At 43.3% G+C, this 26,244-nt stretch overlaps 1 protein-coding gene across 4 annotated transcripts in view; it reads left to right on the top strand.

Annotated features, from left to right (window-relative positions):
- The window catches only part of pard3ba (par-3 family cell polarity regulator beta a), a 99,955-nt gene that overhangs the window by 10,834 nt on the left and 62,877 nt on the right, over nucleotides 1–26,244 (top strand). For 3 of the 4 annotated variants that reach the window (XM_058050742.1, XM_058050741.1, XM_058050744.1), the window contains exons 3-10: nucleotides 5,851–6,025; nucleotides 10,612–10,712; nucleotides 13,932–13,996; nucleotides 17,233–17,319; nucleotides 17,540–17,665; nucleotides 18,068–18,552; nucleotides 20,621–20,760; nucleotides 20,827–20,955. In XM_058050742.1, coding sequence (XP_057906725.1) covers nucleotides 5,851–6,025; nucleotides 10,612–10,712; nucleotides 13,932–13,996; nucleotides 17,233–17,319; nucleotides 17,540–17,665; nucleotides 18,068–18,552; nucleotides 20,621–20,760; nucleotides 20,827–20,955 — 1,308 coding nt within the window. Of the gene's footprint in view, nucleotides 1–5,850; nucleotides 6,026–10,611; nucleotides 10,713–13,503; nucleotides 13,792–13,931; nucleotides 13,997–17,232; nucleotides 17,320–17,539; nucleotides 17,666–18,067; nucleotides 18,553–20,620; nucleotides 20,761–20,826; nucleotides 20,956–26,244 lie in introns of those variants that run through there. The other variant, XM_058050745.1, reaches the window with a different exon arrangement.

Here is a 26,244-nt window from a genome sequence, read left to right as displayed (position 1 = left end):
ACTTTGCTTTTTGGGAAGACAGAAAAGCAGATTGCAAATAAAAATGTTACTGTGCTCGCACAATGATGCAACCAGCATAAGCGCCTGTGGTATTTGCACAGCAGGATTGATGAATGAGCAGTTTTTGATATTTGTGTTGCCAGGCGTGAGAAATATGAGGCCTGAAGCCGCCTTGTCACCCGCTTCCGTCGTTCCCTACTTTTCCCTCCTTGGGTGCAGATGATTTATGAAGGGTTTACTTTATGAGTGTACATAAATAATAATGTGGCCTGCCTCAGATGCTGTCTCCCGAAGCAGGATAAATATTCTCCAATTTTATGGATTCGGTGCAACCAGCTGTCGGTAATATTATAATTAGAAATAATAATTCATGAGATGGGCTGCGTGGTGACGCATGTGGCTAACAAGCCTGCCAGGTTTGGACATACTCTCCTCATACTTTCATGCAGCTCCAGACTGCCACTAAACGGTTGCGTTTTCCGACTAAAATGAACCAAATTGGGGGAATGTTTTGGTCTGTCTCTTTGTGGCGCGCTCTTCTCCATCGGATATCCGCAGCTGTGTGTCGGATGGGACAGCACGTTAAGTGCTCACACAATGTCTTTCCTGACAAAACATGGCAAGCGCCTTGTGGCTGCATAGCAAGCAAATGGCACAGAACGCGAGGTGCACTCACAAACATCAGGTCTGATACAGACGATAAATGAATGTGACCAGGAGTTTTTTCTTCTAGTAAGTCAACAAAAGTGTCCTTGTTTTGTGTTAATGTGGTCAAAAGTTGTCTTTCTGTCTTATACACCTGTGGTGCTACAAGGGGTCATACTGTCTATCAAAATATTTCACTCCAAACTCCAGTGTCAAGTGTGGCAGTTTTGTGAATTTTCCATTTTGCTATTTTTATGTCTCATTTAAGATCTGGGTCATCATTTGCCAATTTTTGCATGAACGCTTAAGCAGCGGAGGAGTTTACTTTGCCGCGTTGGATGGGGCTGTCAGAGGGATCAAAGCGATGTTATGTTCAATGTGGACGTCAATGTGCGACTGCTGGCGTCTCTTCAAACGGCAAGCGAGCGACATGCAAAAGTCGAAGTGGCAACATCTCTGCCTTATTTTTAAGGCGTCCCTTACCACAGCCTTGACAACATAGATTAAGCATCTATTTATACACTTCACATCATGAGTAGGAGTATGATAGTGGGTGCATTTAATGTGTGGATGCGTGTGCGTGGTATCCTTGGCAGGTAATCCCCCGCATCTTGTAGTGTGCACTGTAGATTTAGGTTGGAATAGAAACAGGATTAGCCCTGCACACGCTGTTAATACTACCAATTTTCTATGTGTTTAGATAACACACGCCCTGATGGTGCCTTGCAAGGTATGTGAATGTGAATGTCTCCTCCTGTGCAGTCTCAACCACGTCTTACTGTGGAGTTAAGTCATTCAAACATTTGAATCAACAAGGTTAAGTGGGCGTAATTGATTCACAAAAAGGCTGAAATCAGTTGATGCTGTTTTGGTTAACTTCAACACAGTTTGCTACCTAAACAAACAGCGGAAAGTAAACAAGTGTGGGGCTATATATGACATGTAAAGATGATTGACTTCATTCTAAATTTAAATCTATTTACTAAGGATCTCTGATAATATCGGTCAGCCGATATTGGCATAGAAATGAAATACTGGTTGATATTGGCATTTGTATCGAAGTGCTGGACAAATCTGATATTGTTGAGAAAGCCAGACTTCTGCTTCTTACAAAGCTACTTACAAAGACAAACATGAACAGTCCGGATTGGGTTATTTTAAGTGACGTACAATGAATCAAAAGGGCATCACGGTGGACGGGTGGTTAGCATGGTGGCCACACAGTCTGGAGATCGGGAAGACCTGGGTCCGAATCTTCAATTGGGCATCTCTGTGAAAAGTTTACACCCACATTGTTTTAAATAAATCATTTCAAACGCCAAAACCATTCTGACATGATGTGTAGGTAAACTTTTGACCAGAGCTGTAAATCCCATCATTCCTGTGCATGCTTATGTGCTCATAATTTTTAACAATAATCGGTAGGCTGCATGACTTTAATTACTCTGCATTTTAATTAGAAAGGGGTTAAGCTTTGCCGCCCCCTCAGTTTGTTTTATACAGCCCGAATAGCATTGTTGGACTATCGTTTCATCTTTTGAAAGAATTACCTCGGTTTTCAAATGCCCCAGGTTTCTGTTTTAGATAAAACTACACTCAGGGTGTCCTGATGAGTATCAGATTATATCAGCCTGTATCTTAAAATCTGTTGTATTGGAACAAGCAGTTGATTCCAACTCCACCCCAGCATGTCTATCCAATAGCAGCCGGGTCACAACCAGAGTATGAACAATGTCGGCTGTGAACACAGCACAGAACCAGGGAAGTTTAATACGACCAAACTCATCGCACATTACACAGGAAACTCCCACGGGACGCCATAAGTCATTAGCTGTAACAGAAAAGATAACCAGTCTCTGTCGGTGTTGAGTAAAGTCAGGTTTAAAATTGAATTAAATGATTAATTGAGCACCTCAAACATCGCTATATTATGCCTACCCGTGTGGATAAAACCATACCCCAGATGCTTAAAGACGTAAATGGGTCCCTTTTTGTTATACTGTTGCCTATTATTGTTCTGTTTGAGTAAACTCACTTGATCAAGCCTTTTCTAACATTCCATTACATTTCATCAAAATATAAATTGAATAAAGCAAGTTGCAATTGTCAGCACTTTGATAAAGAAAACGCTAATGAATAGAAATAACTTGTAGCAAAGTGCAACAAGAATCTTTAGTCAGGTTAAAAGTGTTGTTAAATGTTCATGTATCCATTTTATTGGTCAATTATATGCGTTTGGCATTGTTTTCTGCATTCAAAACTATTATTGTCCTATATTGAAAGATTTTTATGTTCACATTTTTAGGTGTTTGCAATGGATGAATTGGATTAACATTGTTTCCTGTTGGGAAAAATAGTTTGATTTGTTTCGTACGGTGCGGTTTTAGACCCTTTGAAAACTGAGGGTCCACCGACATAATTAGCTGCTAGTCGATTGAAACAAGTAAGCGTGTGACAATGCTTTGTTTTCTATTGATTGTCATTTTTCATGTATCACAGCAGCCCTGTTCATATATTTCACGTCCTTACTTTAGCACATGTGCAGCGAGTGTTTCATTCCATGACTGGCATTGTATCTCCTATATAATTATTGTTGTTTGTACATAGTTAGTTTGTACATAGTTTGTGGGACAGAAATATGGCAAGGAGAGATGGTTGAGTTACTTTACCATTTACTGTCAAGATTCAGTGTACACCTTCTGAATTATGCATCTTTCCTTCAAAGCAAGAATGAAGGACGGAGAAGGTGGGCATTTTCTGAGATGGATGACAACATCACAAAAGCAAAGAAGCTCAATAGACTGGTACCTCACACACACTACTCACAGACACACACACACACGCACACACATAGCAGCCCGGAAGAAAAATGAGCTGATTAGTAGGAGCACATGAAAAAAGGAAGTGTGTGTTTTGTGGGTGTGGGGATTTTTTTTCCCCCCTAGTTTTGTGTGTGCACATACCGACGTGCAGAACAGTTCGGCAAAAGCAAGGTGGCACTGTTCATCCTTTTAGCAGTGTCTACATATTGTCCTAAACATTTCTTAATGTGCACATTAAGATGCTTCTTATTGTGTGCGTGTGTGCGTCTCTCTACTCTGCTTCTACACAGGCTGCATGGCATTCAATTAATTGTAGCAAATGAATGAATCAATTATTTAAGGCACTCTACCATTCCATCTGTGAGTTGCAGCATGTAAACACCATCTAGTGTTTCTCACGCCGGCGAGCATCTTACATCCGCTCTAGTTAAACATGAGGAACATGTATGCATGTAGGACCTGTGTGACAGCAGTATCAGTCATAATAATGTGATCACAGATGTTAGCTATGTCTTTCCCTGAGTAAAACACGTCATAGTCTACTGTATGTGTTTGAATTAGGCCTGTTGTATTTGACCTGTGCTGTTTTAATGACAACATCTTATGGTGGATCAAATAATTCTGAAAGTCTGGCTTCCTCATTAGAGGCCATTCATTATTTTTCTTGATTTTTTTTGCCTAAATTAAGCATTTTCAAGTATAAAAATGGCTAATACAAATTAAATATATAAGGCATTCAAAGATTCTGAAATGATATGTAGTTTCTAGACTGGTCACCTGGTGCCAGTATTGTTACTGGGTTGTTTGGTGAGATACACAAGCACCAGATTTCATGTTGGAACAATAGTATGTTAAAAGCGAACATTTTAAAAAGATAAATTGCCATTTATTATCAACTCCAATACAGGTTAGCAAGGTTCGCATCTTGCGGCACAACACGTCCTTCAAAGCACTCTGGAGTGTGACCAACCACAGTGGGCGTGCCCTGAGGCGGGCCGTGGGTGGATTAAAACAGACACCTTGCACAGGAAACATGAAATCCAAAGAAATACAGCTGAATAGGTGCAGATTCTGGAGGAACTAGAAAGCTTTGTTATGCAGCCCAATCACATGCACAGTTTCTTCAGCTACTTGTGTTGTGTATATGGCGCTGGTATCACAATGCCTAATAAACAATTACAGTGACATTTTCCAATATATCAGTTGTACACAATTCAATGCTGTTTATTTCATCGAGTGATGAGTAGAAGCTGCAGGAATTTCTTCATCAAGGCCACACCCCTTCTATTATAGCTATATAAAAAAAACAATACTAGACATGATTACCACCTCTCCAAGTTGCTGCAAATGATAAATGCTAGGCTAAGCTCATCCGTCGGTGTGCTCATTCACACATCACACTCAGCTCCTGGGCGGCGTATTTGATTGATGCAGTCAGCGGGCTCAAGGGAAAGAGATGGCCGCCTCTGGGGATGGATGGAGATAAGGAGGGAGAGAGGAAAGCAGATAAAGAAGAGAAAAAGAGCTGGAAATGCATTCATCAAGCGGCACAATCGGATTGTTTTCCTGGCATCAAGTCTTTCTTTTTCCCATCTTTTCCTCTGCAACTGCCAGTTCCCTCAATTCCTCTCTCTCACACACATACATGCACACACACACACGGGGTGAGCAAGTGTCGCATTTGTGGCTGAGGTGTCATGAGGATATTGAATCATGGGAGGCTGTGAGAGACAGCGTCATGGTGTGATAGAAGATGTGCATCACACTGCCTCATTCAGTAACACACACACACACACATCCCCGACTCTTTTGTTGCTAATTGACATCCTGTCTGCTGCTGTATCCAACTCCATTGTTCCAGGGCAGTTATTGCTTTTTATTAAGTGGTTATCTCCTTCGCCTGTGATTTCTAATGAGACAGTCAGCCCCATCACACACCTATTTATCACACCGCATATGGGCAGAGGTGTGGCCTTCCCCTTCACTCTATTTTCAGCCATGTCCCTGTCTCAATTAGGATGGTTTGTCGTTCCCCCACCCTCCCTCCATCCTATTCATTTCCCGTGCCTGTCTCATTGCGGTGCCCGTGCCATCGCATATGACAGCTTCTCATTCTCATGCCACATCTCAGGGGGAGTGCTAATTTTACATACACACGTTCGCCCGCCCTCACAACAGCAGAATGACGGTCTCGATTATTCTCCTGTGTTGCAGAGTTTACCTTTTGCTGAAATGTCACCTGCTGGCATGTTATGAGCTGTGAATCCAGCATCCTTTGCTGTGGCCTGCACATGCGACTATTGGCACAAACACACATAAACACATCTGTTCTTTGTACATCGCATTCACGGAAGCTTAATTTGATGCCTTGTTTTTCTTTCAGCTGGTGGCGTTTTTCGAAGTGCAACGTGGGATAACAGACAGTCCCAGAGAGAGCATCTCAAATGGCGACTCCAGTGCTGCCCCCAGCCCCGAGCCACTGAATTACTACTCGCACCTCCAGCTCCAGGAGCCGATTCAAGGGGAGATAGAAGTCAATGAGGTCACCCTCAAATCTAGTAGGTCACAAAGCTTTCACTTTCAGCAAAATACCTATATAGTTTTTTTTTTTTACAGCTTTTGCAGATACAATGTTTGTGTGTGTGTGCATATACTATATATATGTAATTTTTTGTATTAGAGCCCTCTAGACATGTAACAACATCCCTATAGTCACCTTTACATTTGTATTACCCAATACAGACGATGTAATCTGAGAAAATAAGGCAATGACAGCTTTAAATGGCTTTATACTCATATTACCCAATATGGTAGACATCCATCTATTTTCTATGCCGCTTATCCTCACTAGGGCCACGGTGGTCTGTTGTAGCCTTACCAGCTGACTTTGGGGTAAGAGGCGGGGTACACCCTGGACTGGTTGCCAGCCACTCGCAGGGCACATACAAACAACCATTCACACAAAACCTAGACATTTGTAGGGCTATTCAGTGATTGACTAAGCAAGGTAGGACACACCTGGGCAACAAAACACACCTGTCAGTCAGATGTTTCAATACTTTTGCTCACGTGAAACATGGGTGTGTTCAACATTTGCCCATAGGCACACACTTAAACCACCCTATGTTTCCTCTAGCTGCCCCCACTCCACCCCAGTCAGTGGTGTTTTACCCACTCTACTATTCAGCCTCCACCACCTGCTCACCACACGGCTTCCTGCACCCTGACCCGCCTCCATCACATCTCTTTGCCCTCCAACTCTAACCAGATTAACACTGCAGCCTGTTAGTTGAGCATGAATGGACTAATTCCAGCCCCCCACCAACTCGGTAGGACCCCTTCCTCCCAGCCCCCTACCGTTGCAGCTTTATCCTGCACTCCAGCCCCCTTGAACCCCAGCTAACGTAGTTATGATGTGACCCTGTGACGCCCTCTCACAAAGAGCCCGAGTGAGTTGGTGAGGCAGCTTTTGTTATCCAGACATACATGTATGAATACAGGCAAATGGCATAAGAACACAATGGCATGTTGCTGAAACCACCCAACACGGCTGAACCTTCCACAGAGAGTCATAAACTCCAACAGGTAACGCACACCAGGCTTGCCACAGCACTTAGAAGACAAAAAGCAATAAAACTAACAGGTAGACTTCATCACTGTTCCCTACTACTCTGCCACACACACTGCACTCTTCCTTGTTTTCCACTAATCACACATCACTGTCACACCCAATCATGACCCGTCACGCCCACTGATAACAACGCTGTCTGTTGCAATACCACACATTTTTCTACCAATGACTTTGTTTAAATGACTTGTGTAGAATAGATAGAATGATCAATGTGCTGGTTGTATTAAAAGTGGAAGCTCAGTTTTCATAATTAATGTGTTCCAAAAGCTTTAACGAAAACCAAAACGTATCATCATTATTTTGTTTTGACACGTAAACAGGAAGTAGATCACATCGCTCCAATTTTGAGGTCTGGACATGTGTCTGTTGACTTTAGCTAAAAGAGGCATGCTGACATATATGAATACATGCATGAAAAATGATGCATCCTGCAGTCGTGGCTTTCATCTTTTATTAACAGCGAACTTTCACGACATCAGCAGGCATCCTGAAACCCTTGGTAACATTGGCACCAGACAGACGTCATTTATTCTTTGACTTGATGCTTGATTCTTACTGCTTGGAGCACATGCGTCAAAGTCAGGACCACAGAACTACGTAAATATAAAGAAAATAGCATTGAGTTAGCCCACCTTACGGACCTTATCTGCGTAGTTAGGCAACTCCTCTGGTATAAACTTCTCCTCTGGCATCCTAGTTTTAAAAGTAGAGACAATATTGTATATAGCACATAATTCACAACCATTCACTATAAGGAAGACATTGTAGTCGCTTTTTCTTCGTTGGTGTTTGTCGGTGGACCCGGCATCATTAAAAAATTGTAGCGATCCTGGGAGAATCGCAAAGCGAGTCCCGGTTCTCAACGATGCTGGAGACTCGATGCCAAACGCTACCCTTAAATGTCTGTAGTTCCCATCCTTGTTTTAAAGTGGTCCTCTCAGCTGTCTCCTCACCATGTCTCTGCTTCCCCTTAGGCTTTCCTTATTAGCTTTCATTCAATCGATGCACACATTACCAACATAAATAACCACTACATGTCGAGTGAGCGAAGAGCTATGTGGCAAAATTGGTCTCATTTTGCGCAACGTTAACTTGATATTGACCAGCCGTGTAAACTGAGTTTTCTGCGAAAATCATGTTTTTCCTAATTCCTTTTATTGGCACTATTACCTCAAACTGATTATTCATGATAATCTGGTTATAGGGTGCATGTAATCGCAGTGAGTGGTGTGGGGCGGAACAAGGAGTAATTCTGTAATCAGTCAGGCGTCAAAGTGTTTATGTGTGTGGCTGAAGTAGTTGTTTGAACAGGATGATTGGACTTCACACTGGCCCGGTGGGATGATTAGACTCGTATTGATCTTCTGCTACATTGACACACACACACACTTCTAGGAAGAGAGTCCTTATTGCATCATCCCATGAGCAGCCTGAACAGGGTCGCTCGATCGATTTGCCAGAGAAACGAGACCACTGGGCGACACACGTGTACACACGCAATATGTACAATAAAATGTCCAAACACCATACAGTCCATGCATGCTTGTACATTGACACAAAGGCAAACCCATCACCAGTCACTTCATAAGCTATCATAAGCATTTGACAGATATCTGCTTGATGTTTCCGTTGTCCCGGCAGTGAACTACCACTTCAGTCATATTGAACTTTCTCACAACTGACAACAAGAGGAAACCCTGACAATAAACCTCCCAGAGCTGCACAGGCAGCCTAGTTAACAGATGGAGAGTCCTAGGCAGAAAAGTTTACAAGGCCCCTTCGGGTCTCTCCAAAAACAGAACTCTGACTCGGAAGCGAGGAGGGGAGCCAAACTCTTTCTAACCTTTCCATCATAATCCGTAATCTTGTTTATGCCCTAAGAGAGTTGCAACCGTCATCAATATCTGTGACTCCTCCTCCCCATGCCACCACTTGACTCAGCAAAGGTCGCTTGGGGTCAGGGGTCAAACCTTGTGCCCCTTAAAGTGGCTGAGGGGGCAGTGAGACATTAAATGGCTGCAGGACATGCATGAGTGAACAGAGGAGGATTTATGGGGACCCTGGCTGTTGACCATGGACCTGCCACAGTTGTTTTGCAGTTTGTCATAATTTGTATGTATTTGTGTGATGGTTGGCTTCATGTATTTGCATTTTAATGATCTGTGTCAAACCTCTATTTCTTAAGAAATGGCCCATTTTAGTGAACCAGTGAACCATAATCTGCAGTCAGAATAAAACCTGTTGTGGATTGTACATCTGTTTAGTTTTATTTTCAAGCAGAACGTTCAGTGTAAAATCAAAGCAACTTTCGTTCTTTTTGTTTTTTCATTTTTTGTTCAATCTCACACAAAGTCTCCACGAAATGTTAACTCATTCCGTCTCTTGCAACAATACACCATGCGGCCCTAAAAGCAAATAAGGCCAGTCAAAAAAGTCTCCGATTTCTATCCACATCAATACGTATTCACAGGGTGTCATGCACATGCATGTGACACGCATTAAACAATCAGTCGTTGCGGACCTCTTTCCCACTGACGGACCAAAACAATATGCGGTTTTGAAATGTCCGTACTGGCGTAGACGGGGCCCAAGATCCATCACATCAATGATGGTGACTCAACATCACAGAAAATGGTCCAGTCACCAGTCTCTTTACCTGACACAGACAGATGGCAGGTCAGACTGGCGTCTGCAATCTCATCAGCAGCATAATTAATCTAAATTACCCGACACACCTGAACATAACACTGGGTGAGTGAAACATGTGGAAGCTGTTGGAGGGGATATTTGAGCGTGTCCGAGGTGGTCGGGATGACCATTTTTCATCAGCTACCCACATACCGTATCAGCGCCTTCATTCTTGCCCGTTCTCTTCTCTATTCTCCCCACGTTGGACCAGGACCCTGTCACTGCTCCCTAAAGAGAGATTGATTACAGGAAGGGAGAGGATTTTGCGAGTGTTACCCCACTACCCACCCCCTTTTTTGTGGTGATTCTCCGTTTTCTCCTTCACTCCTTCTCCATCAGTCTTTTGGTGCTCTATTGCTATTTTTATTTATCGTGCACCCTCCCCCATCTTTATTTTCTTCTCTATTGGCTTGAGTGTGACGATACGAGTGACAGAGGGTTTTATATCACGGCAGTCTGCTCGCTTTAGGCGGCATATTAAGAGCCAGAAGCAGCACAAAGCTCCAAATTAGATTCTTTCGAAATGTTTTATGATGGATTCTGCCCTGCCTATGGCACCCCTCCCATTGTGGGGAGGTTTTCAGTAAGTGTGCGTGTGAATGGCTGATTTAGAGGTGGGGGGCCCAGGGGGCAGCTGGTCATATGTGGGTGTGGCAGTCCTTGCTGCCATAATGGGTCTGCGAGTCGGATAACATTTTTGATGGCTATATGAAAATGTTTTGTATTGTATTGTATCTGCCGTGGTTTGGAACTGTACTTAACTGTTGCTGTAAATTCAAACTAATCTGGTCTCCCGTGTCACACTGTCTTCCTTCTTTGTTGCAGACACGCCCCTGTTAGTGAGGAGCAGCAGTGAGTCAGCATTGGCTCCGTTCATTGAAACAACCACGGTGCACAATGACCGACGCAACGAGGCCCCCAAAACGGTGAGCCGGGTGCCACAAAAGTTTGCTTGCTTTTGGTTTGCTCCAAAATGGTAAAAGGAAAGCAAAACATGAAGACATCACATTTGCCATCGTATTGTGACATATTCTTGTTGAGGACCATGACTCAGAAACCAAGGTCCAGTGCTGTGCTCCAGGCTGCATTGTGAAAAGACGTGCACTCCATCTTTTCCAAATAGGCTGTCATTGTGTGTGTGTGTGTGTTTCCTTGCTTGCTTGTGTGCACGTGTGGAGAATGGAGGAAATGGGTACCAACAGGGATTTGTGTTGTTGTACTCAGCAGTGACTAAGCAGAATTGACACAACTGCACTTGAGTGCACTGGATGGTGTCAATATCGGGATCATATTTTGCGGTTTAAGTGCAGTGGCATCATTAGGCCTATTTTAGGGGGTCTTAAGCCCCCCTAAATAATTTGATATTTTTTATTGATTTTTTTTTTAATTTTTGGATTTATTTATTTATTTTTTACAAAAAAAATCTGACAAATTTCATATAATAGGGCAAAAGCAGGCTAATGAACAAGCCAATAAGGCTAATACTAGCAGTAGTAGTAATAATCAGAAGACTAATAATGATGATAGTAATAATAATAGACTAATTAATAATATAATAGTGATTATTATTGATTTGTTTGGACAGTTTTCTGTTCTTTAGTAATTGGTAACATAGAAGTTTCCGCAAAAATGTCAGTTTTCAACAAAAAAAAGGGGAGAAAACAGCTTTAAGTGATGGTTAAATTTTCTCCAAAATCAACGATGCGCCTTTATAATCTGGTGCCACTTTGGTAAGCGACCATTTCCGCTGACACAGGAGCGTAATTGGTACACATGGCAGCGATGAACCAATCAGAGAACATGACATAATACATGCAGTACATACACTTAACGTCCACCACGCCTCCAGTAAGTATACGACTGGTATGCTGCAAAACAACATTGCACCCGCTTCATCTTCTTTTTGCCCCATTCCACTTTGCAACATTTTCCTTTCCATTTTCAACACCTGGAGGTGTGGTGATGCAATATACTGTATGTTCACACATCAGGGAGGCAGACGCAGATATGTTACACTCTATATGGCATGAATGTTCCGCGTGATGTAAAAAACACTGACACCTTTGCTAACGACGGTAGCTATTATATTCCGTGTGTGTGTGTGTGTGAGCACCGCTGGATGTCGTGCTTGTGCGTGCACGCTTGTATCTGGAGGATATGACTCTTGGATAACACAACGCGGCAGCAAGTTGACGATGGTGATCTGGTGTACAAATGCACATCCTACACTCACACTTAGCCAGATGCCTGACGTGCAACAGACAACTACTGTACCAAAAAAACATGCACCTCATTACTCATCCTGCTGACACATACACACTTACACCTCATTTTGTAAGTCTGCGTGTTGCTGTGAAGCACCCCCCCCCCCCCCCCCCCCAAGGCAAGCAGCCCCTGAACACTGATTGCAATGTGAAACACAAAAACGGGGCCAACAGCTGTTAGGTATTTAAAATAAGTTGCCAATACACAGATTATTTAAAGGAAAACTGCAATTTTTAACATAAACACCCATTTTCTCTCTTTTCTGTGTGTTGTAAAGTTATAAAAACAGATAAAAATAGACAGCTCATTTTTGTATGTAATGGGCCGCCTATAAAGGCCGCGATTAAAACACCTCCAACAAGGTTTAATGGTTTTATATACATGCTGTGACCATGGAGTAACCTATTTTGGTCCTTATCGTAACTCCATTCCGGGGTGCATTGATTTCACATACCAACATGCTGTAGAAGCGAACGCTTAGACCTTGCCTCAACTTTTCCAAACTGAAAAATAAAACCTCAACAGCAGTGGTGGCAGCTCCAATATGGAGCGTTGCCTTTTTGACAGTGGTGTGAGGGACTGTGAATGCGGCGCTGACGTGCTGCGGGTGTGGTGTGAATAGGCGCAATAAATGTTTCCCATTTCGTGCAGTAATGAGCTGGCTCTTTTTTTTATCTTTTTTTATATCTTTAGAACACACAGAAAAGAGAGGCATATTTGTTCATGTCTCACATAGAATTGTAGAGGATGGGCAACATTTTCAAGTGTTCAAACACAGCAGGACTATGAATACTTTGTCGGGATAGTGAGTGCAAGCTGACCAAGCGTCAGAAAGATGTTGTTTTTATGTCTCGATAAGCAGAAGTGCTCCCAATCAGAGGATTAGAATCACACTGGTCCCTCTAGCTTGATCCTTTTGTGTCAAGGCATCACCAAGTGTGTTTGCTGGTGCTGGTGCTGATGCTGGTGCATGTGGCGTCTGCATCTAACATCAGTTGTGTAACGCTGGCCCTGCAAGCATTTCAAAAATGTTTTTTGTGTTCACCTGCCAGCGCTGTGTTTCTGGAGGCTGTGTCGTAGGTGGCTCTTGCGTAATGTCGCGGGAAGATGCTCGGCAACAATGGCGCCTCTGGCTCATCCTCCTGCAACCCCCCCTACCCCTAATGTACACTCTATTGTGAGATAATCTCGTACTGCCTGCATAAGTGGGTCACCTTGTGCAGGCAACACACGCATACAAATGGCTAGATACACTTTTTGTTGTTACAGGCTGGTAATGTTGGCTGGCATATGAGCAATAAAGGTAGATTTACTGTATGTGTGACAGACGGTCCTTTGGGGAGTTGGGCGTGTGTGTGTGTTTCTGTCGGTGGGGGCTGGTGGGCGGGTGCTTTTTTAGCCATTAGTGCGGGTGACACAATGAAAGTGACAAGGCAGAAGGACCTAATTGCGTCCCTCTTGTCTTAAACGATTTGGGGCATTTTTCCAACGTGCATTTGAGGGTCTTGCAACAGATTGATGCCGTCGTTACTTGGTCTCTTTATTTGCACATCCCTAGCTCCTCGTCTATTCGCTCAAGGGTAGTTGATTTTGCAGACTTAAAAATAGATCCTCCTCTAACACGGGTCAGTGCTGGAGCGTGGGGGTGGGACAACGAGAAAGAAGTAAACACAAAGGTTGCGAGCGAAGGACAGCGGCGCCGAGGAGAGCTCCGTATCCGGCGGTCCATCGTTTGCAAAGGTGATTTATGCACTAATTGCAGTAATTGACCACAGGCCGCTTTGTATCTACTACTTCCTGTGAGAAGTAGCTTGCAAATGTACTTGGTCGTTTTGTTATTCTTCCCTCGAAGTGAATGACTTTACGTTTATCTTTTACAGGAAACAAACCATGTGCTGGAGGGAGGTCCGGAACAGCCCACCAAGATGAGCACTGTTACATTTAGGTAAGAGTGTGTCCAGGTGGTGTAAATAGTTGACTTATTGCAGTCATCATTAACTTTGGTTAATGTTTTTCTCCCTCTCTTTGATGCTTTATTATACTCTAATGGAGTGTTTTGGCATGCAGACACTTTCTCACCATCAAAATGAGGCCTTTGCTTTCCGGGTACTCACATTTGTGATGGGGTGTCAATAGAGATGATCGATATAGGCTTGTTTCCTGATTATCGATGTATGGATATTATATGGCACTTCATTACAGATACCGATATCGGCCATTGGGCTTCTTTTATTTTGATACCACTGAATGTGTTTCACAAATAAACACTCTTTGTCCGTTTGATATGAGACAAATACAATAATCCCTGTTTATTGCAGTTCCAGGCCCCCGGCTGTGTGAGTCATTATTTATAAATAGAATATTTTCATAGTTATAGCATAGAAAACGTGTTTACAACCTTCTAAATGGGGGTTTTAACATTATTAGAACCCTCTAGACATGAATGGTACTGCTATCGTCACCTTGACACTCATATTACCCGATAGAGCAGACATAATGACAGAAAATAAGACATTTAACACATGAATTGTGTGTGTTGCTGTGAATGTGTTCTGGTGCTAGGGGAGCTCTGCATGGGTTACTGTGGCAGCAGGAGAACATGATTTTATTAGGGATTATTGTGCTCTTTGTGAGACAAGGACAATTCAAACCTGGAATAAAAATCTGTAACATTATTTTAAGCTTGAAAATGCTTCATTTAGGGAAAGATCCATAAAATTGTCTTCAACATTCATATTGCTATACTAATAATAGCCCATATAAAACATAAGAGTGAAGCTGCAAGATTGGGACCGCAAGGTGGCGAGTAGAATGTGTCATCTCTATTTTGTCTCAACAAAAGTCATTTTCAGAAAATCCTGACCAATAGTCCAGTAGAGTAACATGTTCTCTTACATAACATGTTCGGTCATTCAGCACGTCTCCGTTCACTTTGTATGTTGCTGCAGGTAGCCTAGCTGACTGTGATTATGAGAGATTTTTTCCGAGGTGTGATATTGGATTAAAAGTATGAAACAAAGAGGCCTTATTAATAAATTGCACATTTACAATCCAGAGGGTGTTGCTGTGTGAAGCACGACGCCATCACCGGCATGTCGATGTCATGATTGGCAGAAAAAAACAATACATGTCACTTTGATCGGGCAATAACATCGGTCTTTTCTGTCACAAACCTGTGAAGACGAGTCAGGATTATTTAACAGCAGTTGATCCTCTGATTGGAATATTTTTGAATCGCTGTGCAGACCCACACAGGCGTGCCTGGACAGGACGTGGCTCGGGGAGCAGATGGTGATTTTTCACCATTTTACAGTACAGCGATGTCCTGACAGCACTGTGATACAATGGAGGCCCAGCTTGCTCAGATAGTTTGCCACGGTAACAGATGGCTGGCAGCGGAAGAAGCTGTGTTACAGCGAGATCCGCTCACAAGTTTGTTCGGCTCTCGGTCTCCGTTGATGTAGGGGAAGTCAACCAAGAGTGGGAGCTCCATCTGTCTCACTCCTCGTTGCTCTTTTCTTCCGTCCCACCGTCCCTCACCTCCCCCACGCCTCGGTGGATGACTGTGTTTGTTTGTGTTTGTGTCAGTGGGAGGCTGAAATGGGTGAGTGGAGCTATTCTGCATATTAGCATGTGGCACTAACAAGCTTCGTCTTCTTCTGATGAGCTTGTTAGTGCTGCTGTTATTTTAATTTATGAATATGAATAATGTGTGTGTGTGTGTGTGTGTGTGTGTGTTGGTGGTGCCTCTTTCCTGTGTGATTATGCATCATCCATAACCAAGTTGTGCAAGTTGCTCCTTTCCTGGCCTGATTGTTTACCACCATTTGCGCATGTGTGTGTGTGTGTGTGCAATCTTTCATGTGTTTTGTCCCAGCTCATTTGGCATAAAGAGCAGCAACATAATGTACCGTGATGGTAAATGAAATGATTATATGTCATTTTTTATCATTTGTATTCAAAAAATGGGGCTTTGGGAGTTATTACCACGCTCTTACTATATGTAGGCACCTCGGGATGTGGGGGCAGCATTGGTGTAGCGTTTCAAATGTCCAACCAATCAAAATGCAGCAGTGCGTGGATGTGGACGAGTCGGTCTACGCCACCTCCAGGTGTGCATAAATAATAGATAGTTTTGAGTGAACGAGAAGCAAGTGGGCTTTGTAGTGGGTGAACGCTATTAGCGGGCAGTGTAATCCAGATACTGTACAACGGTGTCCTCTCATAGACGCACATTTGATGCCAGATGATGTAGTGTGTTTGTTTGTTTGCACAATACAGTGTTTCACAAAAACAAGTACAGCCTTTACATTTGTATCATTTCTATTACAATATACACTCTCAAGGGACAGTATAATATAGCAGTATAGATTTACAATCCACTGGAAATTACACAACACACAGTCATTATTGTCCTAATAGCTGGCAACACAAGCGAGTAGCAAGATGCATTAAGCGTGTCTTGCCTCCAGTCAAGCGTTGTGGTGTGACTTAGCATCATGCATCATGGTCCAGGGCTGCATGAGTGCAGCCAGTCTTCATGCTTGTGTACCAAGTTCCGAAACATAATTTCTTTGCTATATTGTGTACATAAGCCAACAGGCATGGCGTGGCACTCCGTCCAATAGCTCGACTTTCCCTTCCCTACACAGCCATGCCACACTACTTGTGGAAGATTTGGTGTGTATCGAGCACACAGACAGAGGAAGTGATTATCTTCTATCATGCATGTCGCCTCCTTACTATCGAAAAAAAGGCCTTCCTCGGCCTTATCTCAAGGAGTATCATCCTTGTTTATGTGCTCTCGGAAGCCACAGTTCAGATCTAGCGCGCAGGAGCTTATTAGAGGAGCTCATTCCTGTTTCATCTTGTCCTTCCTCACACTTTTATCTCTCCTCTTTTGTCCAGCGGCTTTGGGTGTTTTAGAAACAGCTTGATAAAGGGTGGAGTAGCCACCTTTATCCACACACACTTGATTGTATAGTATTTGCAGAGGTTGTAATCTAATTTGTTTTGTTATCTACGTATCCTGGAGGAAAAATGCAGTTTGACTGTGTGTGCATGTCTTTTTTTTTTTTTTTTTTTTTTGTGTGTGTGTGCATGTCTGTGTTGTACTACAATTGTGTTATTTCAAATGTACAAGTCATTGTATTTAATAGGAAGTGTGCATTTTGTTGGCAGCACCCTCACAAGGACAGTCAACTTGCTGGGGGACCGGGGGCCCCTGGGTATTCAAGTTACTCCCTACTGCTCATCTCTCAGTGGACGGTGAGGTTTTACGCGCACACACACACACACACACACATATGCAAAAACAGCCATATATTCTTCCTGCCACGTGTAATCCATCAAATAACATCCGAGAAAGGCAGACGGCAATGTTGACTGGAGAGTCATGAGAGAACCAAGGGGTGGCATCCAAGTATGCGTTTGTTTACCTCCATGAGTTGACACTTTCTCTGCTTGTGTGTGTGTGTGTGTTGCGCAGGATGCTGGGTCTCCTCATAAAGAACATTGAGGATACCAGTCGCACCAAGAGGGAGAACATCTTTCAAGAGAACGAGTGCATCGTCCATATTAACGACACACCGTTGCAAGATAAGACCTTCGCTGAGTGAGTATATTATGGACAGTGGATTGTTTCACAGTACAGTGAGAATAGATGTACATTTACACACAGGAAGGGTAAAATTCCTATCAAGCAGTGATTCTCACTCATGGGAGCCACAAATGTGTTGCAGAGCCGATGTGAGTGGGTTACAGTGTCCCGTATCATGAGATCTCTAGAGATTAAAAAAGACAGAAAACCAAAATGAGCCAATATCTCATTTTTATGCCAATATCTATCAGACAGCTTGAATGACAACCTACAACTAACAAGCCTACACCCGTTCACCTGAAAGTCCTTTTCTGCTGTAATGGGTAAAATTAGGATTTCATGGAAAACTGGAACTGACCATTGGAAAAACAACTCCAGGATTTAGTGTCAAGTGTCCCATTTGTTCTCCTTTTGCAGTTCACAGGAAGTGTTCCGTCAGGCCCTGTCCGGCCCGTCCATGCACCTGGAGGTTGTTCCTGTTCCAAACAAGCCTCGTTACGAGAAGAGTCTAATAGGCCAACTCTTCACCAGCAACGGCAGAGACTCAAAAGAAAAGAGTCCGATGGTAAACCGTGCAAAAATTGACCTCCAGCCTGTGGCAAAACAAGATTCCAAACCCAGTCCAATGGTTGGACGGCAAGACGCAGGAACCAAGACACCCGAACCTCCTCTGCTGAACCCAGCGCCAGTCACTGTAAACCCGGCGTCAGCAGATGCCCATTCTAGAAATGCATCATCGGAGAGGGCCTCCCCCACACCTCTGGTGAGGATGGCTAGCTCTTCCTCGCCACCCACGACCCGCAGGCAGAGCCCGATCACCATCAAGAGCAGCGCTGCGTCTGACCTGGCCGACCTTCCAAACAAGAAAGGCGGCAAGAGGATCAAAATTGACTTGAGGAAAGGTAGATTCTCATTCATATCATATTTATACTGTCTGTCTGACCTTTCTTGAGCTTTCAAGGTTTAGCTGTAAACCTCCTGTGCTTGACCGCTTCTTAGGACTGTATTGTAGCTACAGCGGCCTTTGGTATGGCGGGCAGTAGCGTGATGGGTGGCCATGTGTTCAGGACTCCAGTAGCATCAGGGCTTTCCTCTGCTCTTTTAATGTTTTCATCTATTTTCATCAACTTTCAATGCCCTCATCCATCTTTTGTTTAATTTTCACTCCCCGTCTTTCACCTGATGCAAGATCAGAGCAGAGGATATTATGGGATTCTAATGCTCTCTGCTTCGGCAACAGGCTTTTTTCCCTCTCTGTGATTGACAGGCGGCAGGGTTTAGGTGCACTAATGTAGGGCAGGCAGAGGCTTAGCACACAGACCAGATAGCATCGTGCACCGCCTTAGTATGCCACACGGGCTTTGCGCTCCCAACACACACGTATACACTAAGTGTGGCACATATCACTGATAGCTTGGGGTTGACGGGGCTGTAAAAAAAAAAAAAAAAAGGCTCTGGAGTGTTAATGGCTCATGCCTGTGTATGGCTTCAGAGACACACATTCACTTGTAAATGTATACGCATGGATAGACCCCGCTTCTTGGTCGTGAGGAAAATCTTTGTGGAAGTCACGTTGCGTCCCCGGGGAGGGAAGGTGAAGAGCGGCGTTATATCTCCCACATTCTGCTCTCTAACCTCCCATCTTCTGCTGCGACCTCCCTAAATCAGGCACCGCTAGGTCTGCTCACACGTGAAATTAAAGGCAGACTCTGGCTAATCCGCCAAAGAGAGAAACCCTGTCCCTTGGACTGGGGTTGAATCCAACACAAGTTGATTTAGAAGAAGATCAAATATTTATATCGCGGACACATTCTGATATTGTTGCTATCGAAAGTTTGGCACACTTGAATTCTTCATGAAGAAATATATGACATATTTCTTTCTGAACCACAAACCGAGTGTTACTTTTTACATGACTATGGTTTTACAATGAAACTAGTTTGCTGCCGTACGCACAAATGAGAAGGGGAGGTTTCCAAGGCTTTTATTCATTTGTCGATAAACTAGCATAACAATGTGAACAGCAGGCTAGTATTTACAGCCCAAACTGTATATTATATAATATTAAATTAAACATGCAATTTACATAGCAATCTATGGAATGGATTGAGTAAGGACCTCAAACAATCCACAATGATGAGCCAATTCACGAAACAATACAAGCAGTTGAAGTTTGCTAAATACAAGGATGAAGAGTCTTGAACCAGTCATGATGTGCAATATATATCACTATGTATATTGACACTTACTATGGTACCCATTATGTCATTGTATGGTCAAAGTACGAGGTACATTATGAAAAAAAAATAATAATAAAAAAATAAAAAACTTGAACTGTATTATAGAAAGCAGGAAGTGAACAAATGTAACAGTTACTGATTGTAAAAGTACCAGATGGAGGGGTAGGATTTAATAAGCTTTGCTTCTTCCTACTCCTTTTGGACATGTGGAACTGTGAATTGATTATGGGATGCACTCAATTGTAATCTGATGCATGTTCAAATGAAATAAAACCATTATCATTACTTACGGAGTCCACGGGAGTCTGACTTCAGGGTTCAATCCTCCAGGGTTTTGGTGTTATTTGCCAGCAACAGCCATGCCCGGTGTCTGTGGCTCAAACCTTACATGTATACAGCTCCTGAACATTTAAATCAAGCTAAAAGATGCCAGTTAAAGAGAATCTTTTGCCTCTCTTTAATAGTAGCGGAATATTTGAATCACACTTCAACCGCGTTATTAGGAGCAATGAGAGGTTGTGTTCAAGGACACCATGTCATTTAAGTTGAATTCACATGGTTTGAGTGCTTTCTGGGATTTCCGAGCTAACCTAAACGCTACACTGTGCCTTCATCCGTGCTCATAACATGTCATGTTCAAATGTTAATGATGAAATAATATTGTTACCGCCATAAAGACATTATTTTGGAAGCTCTGATTAAAACTGCTCCTCATGATGTCTTCCTGCAGGGGCAGAGGGTCTTGGCTTCACTGTGGTGACCAGGGACTCCTCAAATGAGGGGCCTGGGCCGATCCTGGTGAAGAATATACTCCCACGGGGCGCAGCAATCAAAGATGGCCGCCTGCAGCCTGGTGACCGCATTGTCGAGGTACGCTAGCAGATGCCAATTTGAACCAGAAATGTCATTTTATATTTTGTTTTTTGATGGTCATAGGTGAACGGAATGGACATGACGGGCCGCAGCCAGGAGGAACTGGTGGCCATGCTGCGGAGCACCAGACAGGGAGAAAGTGTGTTTGTGGTGGTGGCGCGACAGGACGACATCTTCCTGCCACGGGAACTGGTACGTTTGCTCGTGTGTGTCTCCTGCTGATCATCACTTTGTTCCTCTTATACCGTGTCCTGTCAATCCCACGCTCTCCTCTGTCAAGTCAGGTTTTAACATTTCCTGCACATTGTGTCACTTATCCCCTCTTAGGATCAAACATATTTACGTTGATAACCCTTTGCCAATAAACATAACACGTGGGTGGACATGCACACACACGCACACACACACGGCCAAAGCACGTTCTAGCTTTCCTGTCCCCCTACGAGTTGTTGACACAGCTATGCCAGAGGAAGTCCCACACAAGCCACAGCGGCCCTGCAGGAAGTGTGTGAGCACGGCCACGCATGGGTGATGATGGACCCTTTACCTGCTTCGGTGAAAAGGTTCAGAGGTCACCATGGTGACTTCGGCCTCTCGGGGGTTATATGAACACGACACACAAACACGAGGTGAAAATGGGACTTCCTGCATCTTTGTTCTCTGTCTGCTGTGGTACTTATTCCCACTCTTCCCTCAAAGAGCTGAGTGATGCCCTGGGTTCAGTTGTGGCTGATGTATATTCACATGCACAGATACATTTAAAAACATCATGTTTCATCATGCACACACCTACGCATGCATTGACAGTGCCACATATCTCAAAGTCCTTAAAAAGCACACGATACTGGTTGTTCCGGAAATAGTTTTCCCTCATTAATGGCATGGCACTCTTGGCAAAACAAGTAACAGCCTCTGTTGTCTTTTTATCTAACAGTTGCTTGTTTTTCTATGCATTTGGGAGATACCTTAGGAATGGAGAAGCATTACGGAGAGCCCCTTCCCTCCTTTTTCTATCAGGACTGTAAATGTTGATTAAAAGAGTGTCTGATCGGTAAATAGTCACGTCCACACGGGAATATGTCGCTGGGTTAAAAACGATGTCATACACAAGGCACATCTACAGGAAAAGAAACAACACATACGGCCCGTCGTCCTCTGCTTGTCTGCGCTGACGACAAAGAGGAATTACTTCTGTGAGTCACTTTGCAGTATAAAACAAGAAAATATCAGGATAACGTTGACTGGGAGTTGAAACATTCAGATATTATGTTGGCTTTTCAGCGCTTCGCTTGTCCTTACGTCGTTAAGAGTGTGGATGAAGGGCTGAAATTATTAAATACTTTACCGTTCTGACCTGAAAACATTCCCCAGTGGACAGGGCTCCCCATCTCACAATTTCACAGTTCTGCTTCTAACAACCATATTGTTATTTTTCTCAAAATCAAATTAGTGATGTTGAGCCTCAGATTTCTTACGCACAATTTTTGTATGATTTGGTTTTTGACACAATTGAGCCAAACAAATGAATCAGTTTGCCGACTACTCTGTCGTGACTCAAACTCGAGTGCCCAAGCAAAGCACCCTCCGCGTTGCTGACTCACTGGCCGTACATTTTTTTATTGAGTGTGACTGCTAAATAACCCACCAGCCTCAGCAACTTGATAATGAACATGAGAAACAATATTGAATTCCATCTTGCCATGATGCACATCAATATTTTGTTCTAGCTATTCATCATTCTGGATTTTGTATAATTTTTTGCATGTAAAGGTACAATTACTCTACATACAATTATTCATTCATTCATTCATTCATTTTCTACCGCTTTTCCTCAAGAGGCTCGCGGGGGTGCTGGAGCCTATCCCAGCTGTCTTCAGGCCAGAGGCGGGGTACACCCTGGACTGGTGGCCAGCCAATCACAGGGCACATATAGACAAACAACCATTCACACTCACATTCATACCTATGGACAATTTGGAGTCGCCAATTAACCTACATACAATTAATTTTTTTAAATATTTTTGTTCTGGATTGGAGTAATTGGACTGACCATTGTTATTTTCTATGGGAAAAATTGCCTCGGTTTATCTCTAACCTTTCTCAAGAAATTAAAGGGGAACCTTGGTTGACATCAGTAATTTGTTCCAGAAGGTCTGACTCTAAATGGGCCGCGGAAAAAAATTCTAAATGCCACTAAATATAATAAAAATGATGAATGAAAGTGATAAATGAACATTTTAGGTTAATTTTATTCTCGCTAAAGCTCTAAAATGCACCTTGAATTTTCTTATCACATTATATTAAAAGCACGCACAAGATGACAAGACGACGATCTCCTAGCGTTTAGTCTGCCACCTTTGTTTGAAACAGTGTGCGGTGAGAGCGTACTCAAAGATCAGCTCCGTTAAATACCGCTAACCTTGGCACTACCGCAGCATTGTGCAAAAAAAGGACACTTGCTGATTCAGCAGTTAAAGATCAGGTCATCTGGCTAAAAGGGGTTTCATTGCTCGCTCCATCACCCCGGTGCCAAGCTACCTGGTGATTTATATTCACCACTCCAGTCCTTCATACAGTTGCTTTTATCTCCTGTGTACAAGTAAAGTAGACTTGTCGAGGAGAGCGAGCTGAGCCGCTGATTGATTAGTTTCAGTAGAGACTATTGATGTTTCATGAGCAGCACACGGCTCGGCAAAAGCTCTCAGCAGGGCCGCGAGGCACCGTGGTCCCTTTGCGCCAACGGAGTAACAGGAACACTTGCCAATTAGCTTCATTAGTTAGAGTCAAAAGGACAGCAACTTTGTTGTCTCCTGTCCTCTTGAGTGCTTTCTATGCAATAAAAAAAAAAAAAAGATAACTTGTAATTCCAGTATAATTCCTGCCACATTGTTACGCAGCACGTTGATGATGCCCTCTTTTGGAGAGGAGAAAGATGCTTTGTGATGTGGTGAGTTTTCTTTCGGGAGTTTTGCAGTGGAAGTGTGATGGACACAAGATTGTGTGTGTGTTATGATTTTACAAAAGACAGGATGGGAGGGGGTCACTCTGCACATGGTTGACCTTTAGCCTGCAAGCCCTGGCCTTTCTGCAGGAAAAGAGGTCACCAGACAGAAAGTGGCTTTGCAGCGTGGGCAGTTTGTATTTTTCCAAACTCGCCCAATGCGCCACACACAACCCCTCCGGCTGCACGCTGAAATTCTTCCTTTAGGAGATGCTGTATTTTGGCTTTTTACCCATATTGGCACCACATCTTCCCTGAAACTCAAGTCAGGTCACAATATAACAACAACTAAACACTCTTTATGCAAATTATGACACGTACTGCAATATGCAATGTAAGTTGTAGAAAAAGTGCCATGTTTATTTTCAACATTTTGTGTCATTAAACATCATGACCCATAAAAGGAAGAAGTTGTCCCACTCGCATTTTCATACTATTGATCCTATAGCTGCCGCTTGTTTATCGCGGTTAACTGGTTCCAAGCCCGACCGCGATTAGTGAATTTCCACAAAGTAGGGTTTCTTATTTATGAATAGAATATTTTCATAGTTAGAGCATACCTCCTCATTACCTCCTTCTGCTTAACTTAAACATCCTTCTAAACAGGGTTTTAAACACTATTAGAGCCCTGTAGACATGTTACAACACCCCTATAGTCATCTTTACATTGGTATTACCCAATATACTAGACATAATCAGAGACAATGATACATAATATAGACACACATCTTTAGCCTATTGTTTGTTTCATTTGGTACGCTTACTTTGCGCTTATGTAATAATAATACAATCGTAATAAGTTACAGTTACACACATACAATGAATATATGAATATGAAATATATTTAATGAACATATTGGAAACATGGTGATACATTGAAGTCGTAAGTGGAATGGGATAACATATTTAGTTACATGCCGTCTGCCATCATTTTTATCGTGAAGGGTGAAAGCTGTTTTGTCTCTCGGCTCTTGACGGCTGTGTGGCGTAACGGCCATTTGTTGATAATGATGTCGGCAGAAAAACTGATACCAATATGAACCAATTTGATGATATCCATCAGCCAATATAATTGGCCACTCCAAGTCCTTTCCATGCTCTCATTTTGCTTCCCTTGGCCCACATTGTGTGGCAAAGGTGTACAATGCCATCCAGGCAGACATTAAGGCGATTAATTGGAAGCTTTACCGTTACTGTGGCGCACGGCGAGATCTCATCTTAATTGAATGTCGCTCTCATCGCTAATCCTGCTGCTTTGAGACCCCCACCCCCCCACCCCCCGAAAATCCTCCACCACAAAAGCTTCTGTGTGTAGTCGCTGTGCACCCATTCCTCACCACCCACCCTGAGGAAAGAGAAAGCTTTTTTTCGACTCGTCATTTGGGTAATGAAGGGGGTGGTCTGTCTGCCGGCTACATGCTTGTTAAGAAACCATTGCCTCGGGCAAACGGTACAGGGAACAGGGGTCGCAGAACTGAGCCATGGGGTCTCAGCCACCCCGGGGATGCAATCTGCCCTCAAGGAAAGGACATTAGAGAGGATATAAGAGTGAGTGTGCCAGGACTTGGACCACCACTGAGACTTGGGTGCCACATCAGCAATAAGCTTCTACAAATAAACACTTTTTGTTCCTTTTGCATCGCAAAGCACTTTCAACTAGCCTTCTCTCTCCTAGTTGGCCGTCTTTAGCTGACTGGTGCTGCTAGATTACAGAGGTATTTAGAACCTCCCAGGTTGCCACCTGAGTTGTCGCTCACATTTCAGGCAGGAAGTCAGGAGTCATCTTTGTAGTTCTGCCGGTTTGGAGAGACTTTCAAATCCTTTGTTGATAAAAATAAGCCTGCACTTTGAAATGACGTTAGTAGGCTCAAGTAGAAATAGATGTGTGCCAAAAAAGCAATTTTTACACATCATGGCGGAAAATATGCTCAGCGGTTCTTAGTTTTTACAAAAATACGCAATTGCCAGCCAGGCAAGATTCAATATGTGAGCTGTTGGGGGAGGGGGGGCTATAGATAGATATAAGATAAGATATAAGATAACATCCATCAAATTAATTTGTTTGAAAAACAATGGTATGCCAGGTGATACGCCTCAGCAACCAGAAGCCCTGGTTCAACAGTGTGCTGCTCAAAGGCAGGGGCACAGCGGAAGAGATCAGGTGACAGGGAGGAGTACAGGAAAGCCAGTGCCATTACATTTGCCAAGCGGAAATAACAAACAACACTCTGAGGACAACTTCAATGACAACAAACCCTGTGCCGTGTGGCAAGGCATAAGGGATATGCCTGACTACAAACAAGAGTAACCCAACCTGGACTGACCCCTTCCTCCTTTCCTCCCGGGCAGACAACAGTGACTGTGCAAGTGATGGACCCTAAGCAATAACAATACCTTTTATGTTTCTATTATTTTGCCTTTGTCTGTCTCCTAGTTAGATTACTCAAACAAATCCTTGGGTGCGCTCCACAAGGACACCA

This window comes from Doryrhamphus excisus, chromosome 16 (genome assembly GCF_030265055.1).
Source record: "Doryrhamphus excisus isolate RoL2022-K1 chromosome 16, RoL_Dexc_1.0, whole genome shotgun sequence".
Classification (NCBI taxonomy): domain Eukaryota; kingdom Metazoa; phylum Chordata; class Actinopteri; order Syngnathiformes; family Syngnathidae; genus Doryrhamphus; species Doryrhamphus excisus.
The sequence above is the reverse complement of the archived record's forward strand: the minus strand, read 5'-3'. Positions and strand labels throughout refer to the sequence as shown.